The sequence below is a fragment of the Amia ocellicauda genome, chromosome 6, assembly GCF_036373705.1.
Source record: "Amia ocellicauda isolate fAmiCal2 chromosome 6, fAmiCal2.hap1, whole genome shotgun sequence".
Lineage (NCBI taxonomy): Eukaryota > Metazoa > Chordata > Actinopteri > Amiiformes > Amiidae > Amia > Amia ocellicauda.
In genome coordinates, this window is record NC_089855.1 from 31,070,320 (window position 1) to 31,086,452 (window position 16,133).

General features: G+C 38.9%; 1 protein-coding gene across 3 annotated transcripts in view; it reads left to right on the plus strand.

Moving 5' to 3' along the window:
• gpr156 (G protein-coupled receptor 156) overlaps nt 1-16,133 on the plus strand; it is a 48,664-nt gene that overhangs the window by 13,470 nt on the left and 19,061 nt on the right. For 2 of the 3 annotated variants that reach the window (XM_066706882.1, XM_066706881.1), the window contains exons 2-5: nt 2,309-2,482; nt 7,811-7,935; nt 8,383-8,518; nt 13,301-13,411. In XM_066706882.1, coding sequence (XP_066562979.1) covers nt 2,366-2,482; nt 7,811-7,935; nt 8,383-8,518; nt 13,301-13,411 — 489 coding nt within the window. In that variant the 5' untranslated portion in view covers nt 2,309-2,365. The remainder of the gene's footprint in view (nt 1-2,308; nt 2,483-7,810; nt 7,936-8,382; nt 8,519-13,300; nt 13,412-16,133) is intronic. The other variant, XM_066706883.1, reaches the window with a different exon arrangement.

A 16,133-nucleotide genomic window follows, 5' to 3' on the forward strand; every position in this document is an offset into this window, starting at 1 on the left:
GCCTTTTGACAAGCACAGAAAACCTGATGAATATATCTGAACTTGGAGCACATTAGTCATGAATCTCAACCAAGTTTGGTCGAGACATATCCATCATCAGTGAAATATAAACTGAGGACAGCCCTTTCTCCCGGGCATTATTAAAGTTATATTTAACTTCCGTGATCATAAACTATCTGGCCACAGTTTCAAATAAAGGTTGCGCATTCACATTGAATGTGACTGACTCGAGCAGGAATTAGACTGATGTGTTTGTGTGCAATGTTAGGTTCTGTCTGGGTTAGGGTTGTTGTTAGAGTCAAGACTATGGTTTATTGAGGAGATTACTGGGCTTCCCAAAATACATAGGTATTTTATGACACCTAATTATCCAACTGTTTAAGTCTTTATTTTGTCCCACTGGTAAATAAGTATAATAAATTAGTCCTTAGATAATTAAATAGTATAGCTCAGAGCTCCCTGGTAGGTCACTGGGCAGTTTGTTCTTGTTGTGCTATCCACTAGGACTACATTGATCTCCCCCACACACGCTGTAAATGTGTTTGTTCTGTGGACTCCCAGTGTGAAATACACAAGGTAGATAGGCAGTGCATGCTTCAGAGGACAGCTGTGTTTTGGCTTCCTGTTTCCTGTGTTATCACAAGGGTCATTCTGGGAGCTGAGCTGATTATCTAATGGAAATTTCAAACTGGGAGGGTATTTTAGAAAACAATAAACAATAGCTTTCTTTTTGTCTACCTCTGTTACTTCTATTGCAATACACTCTTAGGTTTTATACATGATTTTTGTTTTGTTAATTGTGGTCCCACAATCAGACTAATAATGCCAATTGTAAGCAGGAGGGCATGGAGAATAGGAAAAGTCTTAGAGTGTCATATCATGTAATAGTTTGTATATAAGCTTGTTGGAGAGTACACTGCATTTGTTCAAGTAGAAGATGTTGAAGTTTGTGTTGCTGATACTCTTCTGCTATCGCTATCGTTTGGACTCAGACATGAAAGTATTTTTTCACAAAGCTTTTGGATACAGCAACCTCTTGTGCTGCATTGCAGGTAATACACATGTTTTATAGCCCTGCACAGGACATAAAACCTTGTTTTGTACATTGCTGTGTATCTCAGTAACTCTAAATATGCAAGGCAATGCCCCCTTGTGGTACAGAGGAGTGTGGGTGCAAAGGAGAATTAGAGCTGTGATGCATTGCTTAATGAGTGTGGATGGATTTGAGTGAAAGTTAAACCTATTATTTGTATCAATATGGGATTATTTTTGTACAGTTTCATATGCATTCCCTGGATTGAAACTAGGTGTGGGACACAATTACATGATGTCCATTGTGGCCCCATTTGACACTGTTCTCTACCTAATTTTCATAATTGTAGAAACTGCAGTGAAAGCACCAGTGGACATCACTCAAATGACATTTTTATGACAGCAGCAGTCCGCAAACGGTTTTGCTTTTGTTACCAGAAAGCCAAATTGTGAGCTCTCTCGTCACAGCCTCGTCAAAGATGTTAGAAGTTCAAACAACCAGTAGTCAGTCACCAACTATAAATTGACTTTTTGTGGCACCATTCAACAGGATTCTTGGTCATTAAGAGTGGCAGTTAAGTCCCTACTTTAAAGGTGACGGCCTGTCTTTTGTCAGCTTGCTACTTAGTCACGAACTGTATAGTGACTCACAATTCACAGAGAACACCTGATCATTATTCCTGAGTTCTGAGCCTTAAACCAGACACCCTGGAGGTGATGCAATGTTACAGGAAGGGATCTATATAGCTAATTGGACAGATCTACACATCTCTGGCTTACTCTGTGTAACTGTGAATACAATGGACATGTCATTCAGTACATCATTGATATACATGATCTTATTCTAGAGATGAAGAACGATCCAGGATTGATTGATCTCTTTGGTAGCTCAATATGAATTATTGAATGGCATTTGTATCAATATTTTAGTAGCTGACACCTTATCCAAGTCCGCTCCCATTCAAGGACATGTTGGCCTTTTAAACAAGGCAATGCAAAACAAAGGATGTACAGTGTGCAAGAGATACAATGTGTAGAGAGGTGAAACAATACTGCATGCAACAATGTGTTATACTGTGAAACAAGGGTATAGTATGCTCAGAAAGCAATATATCATCCTTCTCAGGCTTGTGTTGTGGAACAGGGGGACAGCATATTCTTGTGTCCAGCACAGAGAGGAGTTCCTTGATGTGTTTGATTTCAAATGAGACATATTGCACAAGAGCTAATAGTTGATTCTTTTCACTCTTATAACACTTTTTTTTTACGTGCGCAGGTTGCTCTCACCCCTATTGCATGACTCCATGAAGAAAAGAGAGAGGCCCAGCTTGATATGGAGGCAGCCCTCAACTGCAGCGACATATGTGACTCCAGGGACTGCACCCTTGACCCCGACATTGACACAGAAGAAGGCTGGAAGGTTCTCCACAAGCTCTGTAGACTCCTCTCTGTAAGTGCTTGGTCTTGCATTTGTAAATGGACCCAGTCTAGTAGTTGGCAAAGAAGGGGTGAAATAAATCCAGTCTCCACTTTAACCTTCATCTGTGTGAGAATGTGTCGAGGAAAGATTCTACTAAGAAGCAGCATCTTTTCTGAGAGAGGCTCAAACAAATAATGTTAGATTTTAATGAAAAGAATAAGAGCCCAGTTGATGGAAAGTGAGGAAAAATAGGGAGTTGAAATTGAAAGGCTCATCTGTGTTTGGTAAAGTATTTGATGTGTGAATAAGAGAGGAGAGGATTGTGCAACAATCTTTCAACAATTTTGGTGTCACTGTCAAATCTCAGTATTTCTCAGCAACGTTTGCCCTAGAACTATTAATTTGAGTTCTGTGTTGTCTATTCACTTTTAAAGCATTTGTACAGAGCCGGTCCTGACCTCCCTGGGGCCCTCCTACATGACCCATGAGCCATGTAAACCATTTGCCATTGCCACACAGTCACACCTGACGCCCCAGCGCTCCCACTACAATCCTCCCTCCTTTAAAAACAGTTTGCTCCATCTGTCAGTCTAAGAATAAGTAGACCTATACAGAACAGAATGAGGTATAAACAAACAATATTTATTGAATAGAATATTTTCTATGATGAGATGAGTGAATATTAACATTAACATAAACAAGAAATTGTAGAAAATATCAAATGTAGAAAATAAAATATAACACAAAGCTTTGACTCTGCTGCCTGGTAATTAGTCCAATCTTCACAATATTATATGATTCGCTTTCTCTATACAATGTAAACATAAGCCTATAGGCAATATATTGTCTGGACTGGTCCCCACAGAGGTTGCTGCTGGAAGCGCAAGTTTCATTTCATGCACGCGCATATGAACGCATGTTCACGCGCGACACAGTTATCTTTTCCGAGCTGCAGTTTATAAACACCGTTGTCCGTTGGAGTTTATCAAACGTAATAAATAGTAGTATTTCACTCTCACTTTTGTCAGGCACAAAGTCACAGAACACAGCCCTGAAAGTGGCTGGCAAGTAAGCAAGACACAGACAGACCAAGAGATGCACTGCCCAGCTAGGTTAGCAAGACAGACAGACTAGAGAGAGATGCACTGCAAGCTAGCACATCAACTTAACGTTACTGTTATTTGCCGACATCAAACTTGGAGAGGAGAGAACACAAGTTTACCTGATTGCTGTTCCCACAATTCACTCCCATGGTGTTTTTTTTTTCTGTTTTCGTGACCAGAAGGACAGTTCCGCTTCATCCTCTCATCGAAGTTGTAAACACTGACACCTGCTTTGACACGAGGGGGAGTCAGGGCCTTTGCGTAATTTGGACACGATGCCAGGGCTCTGTAAGGCTGTGCCTAGGGAACACCAACTGGGTTTGGGTGTAAATACATTACTTTTATTATATACAGTGCTTGGTATGCTAAACCAGAAAGACAAACAAAAAGTGCAATCAAAACCCTAACTAGTGTTGAGCCTACCTTTGTACACAACAAGTCCCTAACTACAAAAAGAACAAATAACAGCGAATGATACGAAACAACAAAGTCAAATTAGTCTGTATTTAGTATTCAAATCAAACTCCATAAATTCAAGTCTGTTACCATAATCACTTCTTCACTGCCGTTCGCTCAGTCTGTCACTCACTCCCAACTCCCTGGCATTTTACTTTATTGAGTCGAGGAGCCACTTGTGAGGAAGCAGCAGGTCAGTTGCTTCCCCAATGAATTCATCTCCCCTAGGAAGCAGGGAAGTGTACCACCTCTGGGGGTGGTCTCTCCATGTCTCGCCCCGCACAGCATCACACATCAATCTTTTCAAATATTTACTTTCCACATAGAAAACTGGAACAACAGTTTAACCCTGCTTTAAATGCTCAAATTGACCGGTTATCTTTCTTTAAAATGCATTAGATTGTTTTGTTTGTTTTCTTTGACTATTTTGTTTTTTGTTTTATGTAATGCATTTGCTGTTCTTTTTCCAATGCACCAGATAGTTTCTTGATTTTAGTTTATTTTGATGTTCACTTTTTGGCACTTGACTTAGTATTTATTAATTTACACTTGATTACTTTAGTTTTGTTTAGTTCTGATTATGATTCATGTCAGGATTTTTAATGTTTTTTAGAAATGGATTTAAAAAAAAATAATCAAAAGAATTACAATTTTGTATTGTTTTTATTATTGAAATTGTAAAATACTCACCAAATAAAACAGTATTTAAATGCTCAAATCCACATATCTTCTTTCTTGTGCCTTGAATATCCATACATTCACCAGTGTTCAGTTTGAGTAATTGAGGAATTATATTTTCAAATGGTTGTCTATTCCCTATTTTTGCTCTTTAAATAGCAAATTGCAGGGCTCTGAGACACATGCCATTTTTCGTCCATCAGTAATGCACCTGCAGTTTTTCATTTCCTTGCTCACATCCTGATGAGTGATCGGCTCCTATCTTGTGCTGATGCTGTCGGGCTGTCAGCTTGCATGCATGCAGGGGGTGTGACTTGGAGGCTGCTGTCTGCCTAAGATCACTCTCAGCTGTGTTAGCAATGCCTTTCTCCCAAGCATGGTGTGGTTGCTGGGATCTTGCATTGTGGCGTAGATATGTAAAAGTATTTATGTAGGGTCCCTGTAGGGCACAACCCTGCTGCACTGAACTGCAGCTGCATGCAAAATACCCTCTTAAAATGTGAGCATGCAGGGCAATGAATTTACACATGACAAACTTGTAAGACCTCCACATGAGTCAACTGGTAAACCCTTCAAACCAGATTAATCCGTATTGCTCACACTGTGGACTTTCAGTGTGATAAGATGCAGGTGGCTTGGGTGTGCTCATATTGGAGGAGAGTTGTGTGTGTCTGTGTGTGCGTGTGCAGGCACATGTGTGTCAGTTAGCTGTGTTTAACAAAGGAGTTTGTAATCATGAGAAGACCAAAGTCACAACTTGTGATTCAAAATTGGGAGGGTATAAAAGTGCTTGAAAATGAATAATAACTGGTGAACCTAAAAATAAAAAGATGGAAAATGGTAAAGATGTGAATAATGATGCCATCAGTTACAGGCCCAGCAGCAGCAGGTGGTGATGTATAATTCCATATCCCATGGAACCCCGTTACTTGCTCTCCAGTGGGGCTGCATGCCTTGGGACGCCATTGTCATTGTATACAGTTCTGTCTTTACTTGCCGCTCAGTTGATTTATAGTTGTGTTTAATCTACATTTGGCAGGCAGATTAATCACAGGGCAAAAGGAATGTGAAAGATGTCTGCATAAGACAGAAATGCAGCCAAGGCAAAACTGGTTCATCAGTCAAAAGAGAATTTCACTCAAACCTGGATGATCTGATGTCAGGGAACACCCATTCCACACAGGAGTTTTAAAGGATAATGGCATTACTATAACTATCTCCATTACTCGTGATGTACAGTAGCTGACAATCACACAAGTCACTATAATGACTAATTGAAACATGTTTTATATTTCATCATCACTCTCCAATATGACTGGTGAAATCTGTAGTTTGATTATATTTACCACTGGAATGGAATACACAAATAACATCCATATGTATTTTGTGTATGACTCAATACATTACACAGTCTTGACATGGTATTGAGATCATGGAACATCAAGACTTGCATACATTTTCATTAAGATGTGTATGTATGGTAATGGAATCATGCTACAGCAATGATTAAACAGTCATTGTAACATATAAGACATTGTGTGTGTGTGTGTTTGCATATGTAGGTGTATACTCTCCGGTCCATTTCCAAGGTAGGTTGGGCTTTTGAGGATGCAGTCAGCATCAGTGAGTAAAGACAGTCAAGATTCAAACCCTATCTTTGATTGTCCTTCCCTTAAGCATCCAGAAATCTTTCAAAATAACTGTAGCCAATTGATTCCTCATGGCAGCTTTTCATTGTCCCAACAGGTTTTCCCAGCTTCACTCTCTTTTAGTTCCATTCCTATTTTCTTCTTCCCCTTTTCTTTTACAAATCTTCGAGAAAACAGACCCTGCAGGGTAGTGTGTGTAGGAGTGGTCAGATGTCTAAGGCTGCTTCTCTGAGTTACAGGGCTTTTATTTCTAGTAGAAAACCTTATGGAATTCAAGTGTGGAGGCTTGTGAAGAAGGTCTTACGGCCACTTTATCCACAAATGCTTCCTCCTATATCAGCTGCCTTACAAAGCCGGAGAGAGAGTTCATTCTGAACCTCGGTACGAGCCTTCTGCTTCCCAATGGCAATTTGCATTTCTGAAACTGAAGGGTTTGTTTACAGTGTAGTACTGGGTTATTGACAGTAAAGCTAGCTGTCTCTGGTTAGGGGGCATAGCAAAGGCCCAGGTGGTTTTTCAGCAGTGTGTGTGGATTGGAGATGCAGTGAAAACTGAGAGCAAATTAGACTTGGCCAGGTCACAGTTTTAGACCTAATGCCATTCACTGCAGTATGAAGAAGCCAGGAGGCATTGAAGGGAAAATGTAGCTCATGTCTGTCTACTATACATTTCTCAGTTTCTGGCATGGCTTCGTGTTACACCCCTAGTGATGGCTTCACTGTGTGCTGTGGGGTCCATGGTGTTTGGTTGTTTTGTGCTGATGAAGTGAAAAATGTGACTTCAGTAATAATCATGTGGATTTGTTAATTTCTGTTGATTCTGTCTGGTGACTATTAAGAAATGAAAGCTTAGTCTTTAAAATATTGCATGGCTTAATTTGGCCTTTGCGCTTGGCCGTAAACAAGTCACTGCCACATTATTGCAACTTGAAATACATCCACAATTGAAATTCTTTTAACTTGGAAAACATTTAATGGGTTAAAAATGCACTCTCTGTGTGAACCGTTGTTTCACTTGATGCAGTCATACCTATGTCAACTTTAGAATGAGTTTTTCCAGTGATGTACAAGAAAAGCCAAAGTAGACCTTAGCATTCAGAGAACAGATCACATCAAATCAAAGTTTCTCTCATTCATGTAAATTGCTTAATGTGGCCTACGGGGTATCAGCTTCGCCATTACTTGACAGATGTTTTTAGTTATTCATTCCTTTTATAATTTCCGGAATAAACATTTTAAAAGCGCTGCTTCTTATGTGTGTGTGCGAGTGTGTGTGTGTCTGTGTGTGTCCACATGTGTGTGTGTTTTTGTGTGAAATATTGGCTTGTTGTTTCTATTCAGTTACCAGGTGTCGGTAATGGACTACTTCATTAAGGTAGCTTAAACATTTTCTGGAAATCCTTATTTATGACTTTTGTGATTTTTGTTAAATGTCCCTTACAATTTATGGGCTGTTTTGTTTCTGGGCTACAGCAGAGTTCTGTCTCGGAGTCCACGATCTCTCCTGTCCTGTGTGCTGTGATGTGGACCTTGCTGTCCTGTGGGATACTGCTAGCTGCCTTCTTCCTGGTCTTCACAATCCGATTCAAGAGCAACAGGTACCTTGAAATTGAAATTTTGCTAGACTAAGGCCTGAAGTAGCTCAATATTTAAGCCACCTGCTCCCCACTTTTTTTGGTCTGACAGAGAATTCTTCCTTCTACATAATGGAAACATTCATATACTCTGTTTTTCAGTTGCAACTGGTCACTCTATTACAATTTTGATTAGGTCCACTTAGCTCCCCTGAGTATTCATTTAAACTTGATCTGCCACCACAGCCCTGCAACTGCCATTTTCCACAAAACCCTAAAATGGGTAAATCTATCCAAAAGTGTGCGGTTTGCTACATTTTCTCTCAGTGATACAATACAAAACACAGAGGAACAATGTCAACTGTAACACTTGGCACAGTTATTAATGTATGGTGAGTAGTAATGCAGGAATACAGGTAAGATTCACCGGTTGCCATGACGTTTAGCCTTTCTGTGTGTTTTTCGACTCAGGATTGTGAAAATGTCCAGCCCCAATCTCAACGTGCTGACGCTGTGTGGGAGCGTTCTGACGTACAGCAGCGGGGTCCTGTTTGGGATTGAGGAGAGGGCGCTTCTGTCTGGAAACACCAGGAAAACTCTCTTACAGGTACCAGCAATAATCGAATAAAGTTCAGTGGTGCTCTCCAGTGCTGGCCCTGATGGGAGCCCCCAATCCAGTGTGTTACGTTGGCCACCATCAGCCATTTCTAAAGATGTCAAACCCATGTTCGTTTTTGATCAGTTCTGCAAGTTACTTATTCATTGAAGGTAATTCTGCTCCTTGAGGGGCTGAAGGGTGTTCGGAAGTTTGAACCAAATGACTTGTTATATGACTGACTCTTCCTTGTGTTTTGTAAGTGGTTGGTTAAAATGGTATCCTATGAAACCTGCTGGATTTGTGGGCTCTCCAGGATCAAGAACTAGAGGTAAGCATAAAAAGCAAGGTTTTGAACCATGGCCACATCTTGAGATTAAGTAACATTGAGAGAGTGTAGAATGACAAACAAAAAACAAAAAAATAATCATCACATCTCAGTTTCCTCATTTGTTAACATATCCCTTCTTGTTTGTGCAGGTTTTCTATGTTTTAACCATTTTGAATGATTTGCAATTGTACAAATGAGCTCTTCAGACGAATTTTGACAAAGCTGTCAATCTGGACAATGAATGAAAATTTGACTTATAAGTGCAAAAGCACAATAGGATATCAGTAAACTGGGAATCTGAGACATATGTAATTGCATATAAATGAGGGGAGAAACGCATAACCATAAGACATTAGAACAATCTTTGAAGAATGTGTTCAATTTGTTTGTCTATTTGACAGATTTGCTGAAAAATACGTAGTTTTTTCAGGCAATTTAAAAATGAACATGAACCCTTTTTGTAAATGCCAAGGATTATAAAAAAAAACACATTGCATTATGCAGTGCTAAAATGATAGGGTGATGTAATTACACTTATTGATTTTTGTTTTTGTTTCTCTGTGAAAAGGTACCGGAGTTGATCTTTCAAAAGCTGAAAATGCCTCCTAAAACACAGCCAATAGCAACCATTTTTAAAATGTCCAAATGTAAATTAAATACAGTACACACCAAGTATCGTGATTGTCACTGCCAAGAACCACAAAAGGGAGCTGAACTATACCTGGAAGTGGCCATTTCTGAGATTTTTTTTGTCTTGCAACTGTAGAATTATTGTCGCGTGTGTTAATAATAATAATTTAAAAAGAAAATCCCTGCAATCTGTGGTTTTTAATACCACTCATTCTTAATGGAGAAAATTAAAACATTCAACCTCTCCATGCATTTTGAGTGGGCTTAGTGCTGAGCATAACTACAGGTTGTAAGCTGCATAGATATGGATCAAGCGGTGTGATTCTAATATTTACAGCATCTTTCTGGGCACACAATAAGCTGGCAGGTGTCTACTCTCCCTCTTTTTGTTAATCACATTATGAAAAAGTAGTTGAATTCATGAGCGAGAGCAAAGCACAGAGAAAACTCAACACAGTGGAGGCAAAATCAAGCAAAGTCCAAAAATGAAATATCAGTTGAAATAGGATCGGGTGGCTGAGTGATTCACGTCATTGGTTCATTCTTGTTGTCAAACGATGAATACGGCGAAATAAAATCAGAAGCTTAATCGAGACGTGAAGATAAAAACAGGCCACTGTTTCAATAGATCCTTTTTAACTACTTTATTTTTTCTATTCTGAAGTGTAGACTTTGGGCCACATTCATATTACATTCACCTAAGCTCTACGTTTACACCTGTCTCTTAAGTCCTGATAAGAAACCATGGACAACAAGTGTCTTGATTGTTCGACTATCTGAATCTGACAGCCCTGGTATAGCTGATATTTTTCAAACAGTGTGATCTGAAACAACTGCCCTGTTAAATCAAAGGAGGTTTGAAGGAATTCCTTGAAATTCTTTCTTTAAAGGAGCTTCTGAGGAAGACTATATACCTCAGATCTTGAACCAGATCTGTCTGTTCCTTCATGCTACTGTTGTGCTTTTTTCAGGCTAGACACCTAAGGGCAGTATGGCACTATATCACTACAAATGTGTTTTTGTAACCCCAAAACAGTATCAGTCATATTTTAGTATTAATTAAATGTAGATGTGCAAAGTGCAAATGTAAACTATGTAAATCACCACAGTCATGCTTTTGGAGGTGTATTTGACATCCAGTGGCTCCAAATAGTATTTACTGTATACAGTGGACTCAAAGTACTGAAGATCGCAGGTTTCTTGCATAGGAACTATAGACTTCAGAAAGGTGAACAAAGCCCTACTCTCCTAGCAATTGCAATGGAAGTTCCAAATCAAACTGTCAGTTTAATGTATTTTATTTATGAGCATTTTGTTTTTGTTTTATTTGTTAATTATAAGTAGAACTGCTTTTTGAGATATCATTCTTTGCTTTTTTTATGAGGAGTATCTTTAAATTGATCTGCTGTGTTTTGCTTTGTGGTTTTTCAGGCCTGGTTATATCACTGGCCCTGTCATAAGTTATAGTCATGGTTGACCCTTTAAAGATAAGAATAAATGGGAAATTGAAGTTTGGGAGTGTTGTGCTGCAAGTGAATTCATTCTTTTCAAATTCTATATTAAAGCCTGCACAATGAGAAATTTTTTCCCCTTTCACAAATCTCATTCCCATTTTGTGTGTATGAATGACAATGATATGCCACCATTGCACAGTTGCAATATGCTTGACAAATGGGGCTCAGACACTTGACAGTGCAGTGCAATGTCTGTGTTTATTTGTGCTGTCTGATGCCCGTCAGAGCCCGTCTGAAAAATGCACAGGTCAGTGCTTCATGGTGTTTAAGCTTTGGCAGGCTGACGATCAAATTGATTTTCTTTTTATGAGGGAAACATCAATAGATATTTTCTCTCTCTCTGAAAGATAGTGCTATAAAAAAATGAAATAAAAATATCGGTTAGGCTACAGAGAAAGATCTAATAGACATCTGACCTTTCCCTTCACTGCTTGGGGCGGATTGAAATGTGACGTAAGGGCAGCCATGTTGTGTAATATGTAAACGGGACTTCAATTTGTTATGTCAAAAGGCAAAATTGGTAGTCAAGTAACTACTACCTGGGTCACTGTTAAAGACTAATGAAATCACTAATAATTCCTTTGTTTATTCTCTGCAGAGTACAGGAATAGAATTGGCTGCTGTTCATGTGTTTCTAGGTTTAAGTGCTGATGGTATTGAATTTCCAGATCAGCTTACAGCAAGATTTAATTTTTTTTGTTTTAAGTATGCAGCTGCTTTTCTAGCCATACCACTTACTGAGGGGGAGTTTGGTTATTTACAGAAATGCCTAAAATGTTTAATCTCACCTTTTGTAGAGGTTTGAAGCAAGATACATTTTAATGAAAAGGTGTATGATCTGACAGTCTAGTAGTACCAAAATGGTATTTTTAGCCATCCAGACCACGTATTTGCATTTTTTTTTCTGTCTTTGTTTCTTTCTTGGTTAACTTTTCCACTGAGGTCATAACGTACTTGCAATTTTCTTCATACATGCCATTGTGAGTTCTTCATACATGCCATGTCTGTTGCATAAATCCACATAAATCCCATAACGTGATCCACATTTTGACCCAAATTGGCAAGCTGCTACTCCTGACTTGGAGCAGAACAGAACATTTCAAACCTAACAAATGTATCTTATTAGAATACAAATTGTTTATTGTTCCACTGGACCTATGGTCAACACCCCCCCACCACACACATGCACTCCCAGGTCGAGCAGGAATTTAGCCAGTCTCCATTTGATGAACCAACTTCAGAATACCCAGATACCACAATAACAACAAAGTTCAAAATCAATTCAGAATCTGCCTATTTAATCCATTTTACTTTTACTTACAAATAGAGACCTGTTAAGGAATTCACTTCAGTTAAAATCGAATTTGGTGAATATATTTTCACAACAGTGGTGTGGAAATCCGGAGATGAAGGAAGGAAGAGAAAAGAGATCAGATGCAGAAATGCTACAAGTTGGCTTTACCAAGTGCCAAATATGAATGAAATGCCCTGATAGATAATGACTTTTAATTTCTGTCTTAGACATATAGGAAAGGTTACAAACAAAAGGTGGGCATTGGGGTCTTTTCCTTGTTTCATTGTAAGTAGATTTGCAGAATCTTATCCAGCCATTTAGTGTAGGAACTCAGAGAGTCAGCTTTGACTATGTGGTTTGGTGACTTGTTCCAGGCACCCACTACTCTTTGTGTAAAGATATACTTACTATTTTAACTTTTAAACATATCTGCTCTTATGTTCTACTGTTGTCTTTTTGTTTCATGAGCTTGAAATAAGTGATTTCAAAGTGAGTTTCTGTTGTTTTTATTGAACACAAATCCATTGTTCCTCTTTTCAGGTGAGTTAGTTATTCTGAGCTGTCTGTGCCTGACATTCCTCTGAGACCGAGAACTGCCTCTCTTCTTTCCGGCACAACAGCATTGGAAAATATTTGTATAAATGTGTTTTATATTCACTCTGTATTTTGGAATGTGTTTGCTGGCAAGATTTACTCCTGACTTCAGTTTGGACGAACCTAGACAGGCATTGAGCTGAATGTCAAATTTCAGTCTTGGCTCGACTTGGGGTTCTGGCTATCGTTAGGGAGAAAGAAATTGCGTTGTGATTGTAAGACAATGGTGTTTAGCATCAATACGTTCCATTATGTACTGCAATGGGGTATCGCACTTCAGAATAAAGACAAGGAACATTTAGGTTGTGTTTTCCTATGCTGACTGCTTACTTGGATGTGTGAGCAACGTTGTACCTAAACAAATAAAACAACAAAATATATTTATAGAGAAACATTGGTCTATGATGTTAATGCTCAGTTGTTTTCCACAGGCACGGGTCTGGACCTTGTGCATTGGGAGCTCTCTGGTGTTTGGTCCCATCCTGGGCAAGACATGGCGTCTCTACAAAGTGTTCACCCAGCGTGTGCCAGACAAGAGGGTGGTACGTATGCCTCCATCCTACTTTTTTCCACGGGGACACTGTTTCATATTGACCAAAGCCTTTTCTTTGCTAATATCTCCCTGAAAATAAATTAAAGTACACATGCCTCTTACTCTGTTATTCTCCTGGTGGATTTCACCCCAATAGCTGGATTGAGGTATTGAGGCTTCCGATTGATTTGGATGAACAGTTTCCCATGTAAGTTTCACACAGGTCTAGCTAAGGAAGATCTTCCAAGTCCTGTTCCCTTAGACCCTGAATTCCCCAGGTTTCAATACTAAAAGATAAAAAACAATTACATAATCTGTAATTGAACCATTAACTGAACAAAATATGTGTTTAATATAGACTTTTTCTCATGTTTTATAGCTGCAGAATGCCTGGTGATCTTCAATTATCTATACAATATATAAATAAGCTGAAATCTGAAAGCCATTATTAAAGGTCTGTACATATCAGTTAAGGAACAAAGGGGGCAGCTGGTACGAAATCCAGAACGCATTACTGAGCCTAGGAAAAAGATAGATAATCACTGGGATATTAATGGATACATTTCTATTGAGCCAGAGACCCAGTTACAAATTATCTGACCATTTTGCCTCTCATTAAATGTCTGTCTCCTAATCAATATTTATTTTATGGATTTTTTTATCTACTTTTGCTTCTTTTGGTCACTCAATATGTTTCTTTTTGCTAAATTAATCCAGTACTCTGACAGACAGTCCACAAAACACATGGTGAAGTCTAAGCTTCCTGTTACCGTTGGTATATGGCTGAGATGTAAGAACAAAACGACACACAATGCCACCCTTACTACCTACCTGGGCTCTGTCAACAGATACTATGTGTAGCATAATCTGTGCTTTTGTATCTCTATTAGGACCACAGTAATGCAACTTTGTAACACAATGTTCCTGCTCTCAAGACTGAGTGTGGTCTCTGTAAGGTGTCTTGTGTTACCTCTTTATTTTACAAATAGCTCAGGGCAATGACGCATTGGTCCCAATTAAAAATAGATTTGAAGCCTTCAGATTTTTCTACATCTGTACTCCCCCAAGGTTTGCAGCTCTCTCACATATTCTCTCTCTCTTGTACATATTCAGTTTAGAATATTTGTATTTCAGTGCCTTGAACGTACTATGTTTATCCTCGAACAACAGGTTTATGCAAGACATAAACCTCCCTTGAACTCTTTATTTTGCAACCTTTTTATCTTTTCATTTGGCTTTCAGGGTACAGATTGCGTGTTCAGTGGAGGGTCTACTTTTCAGATTTTCGGGAAGAATACGTGCCTCGTTCTTGTTCTTTTTCGTTTCGGCTAAAATCTGTATTCCGCTTTTGGAAATAAAGGGCTGAAGGAGATGCATTTAAACTCCTGTCATGCTGCACACCATATGTGAGGGCCTATTAGACTGAAGACAAAAGTGAAAAGCACATTCATTCTTCGCATGACTTTCAGAGCCTCCTGTTGTGATCTGAGCGTAGCCAGCTGCAGCATTGTTTCAAAGCACACTGGCGGAGAAAGTGACACTGCCGGATTACATGGCGGAGGGGGTTAATAGACTTAGCCAGTATTGCTGATGGAAGATGAGGTTGGCGTCCTGACCGGGGATATAGACTTTAATTTATTGCAGGGGATTGCAGTCATGCAATTTCAGCCGTGACAAATGTATTTTTCTTTTTTTAACTTTGCATTATAACAGTAGACCATGCACTCTTAAAGCCCTGTCTGTCATTTATTTCTGTATTTTTTGGAAGATGAGAATGTTTTGACTTCTCTCTAGACTTTGAAAAGGCCCCTTTCTTTCTGCTTTATATTGATTTTGACTATGTATTAATTTCTTGAGTGAAAACTGTCCTACAGTGTATATTTGAAGGAAGTCAGATTTTGAGAAATTCCCCCTAGATTCCTAAACGTCTGAGCCCATGGAGCAAGTTAAAGGTTAGCATTTTTCACTGTACATACAACAGTAAGAAACAAGGTTGTCACAAAAGCATTCTTGTTTAATTGCTTTTGGGTGGTGGGGTGGGTTGAGAACAGGTGCTCTGTATATCTGCAGGCAGTGGGTAGGCCGCATAGCCCACATTCCCTAACATTTTAATGGCCACTTTACTGAGACTTTTTAAGTGCTACCACTTATGCATCAGCTGTCTTGGAAGATTTAAGATTTTTTTGTGCTGTGTGTTCTTTTTTTACAGTCTGGAGCTCAGTGCAGGTGATTTATAAATATTCAAACCTGGGTGTCAGGTTAGGTGAAACATCATATTAGTTCTGTACCTCTGTAATCTGTCAGTATTATTATTCAGTAGTTATACCCCTTGGTTCCACTCAGTGGTAGAGTCACACTAAAAGGAAGACATCTTTATCCTGGTAGATGGAGTTCAATTGGCAGTACACTGCATGGAAAATGATTACCTTAAATTATTATTATTATTATTATTATTATTATTATTATTATTATTATTATTATTATTATTATTATTACTACTACAAATACTACTCTGTAGGTGGATGTCTTTTTGTTAGACACATCTGACACCTTCAAAGACTGTTCCTCCAGCTTTCTTGGACAAGTGTCTCTAAACACTTTCAAACTAGCAAAAAGCAAAGCTGTTGTTTTAAGAAGCAAGAAATGGGTTCTACTCCATTTCGCTCAAATACCACGGTGGACTGTAGACATCAATAAGCCCAGCTTTCAATTTCAACACTTTTCTTTTTCTC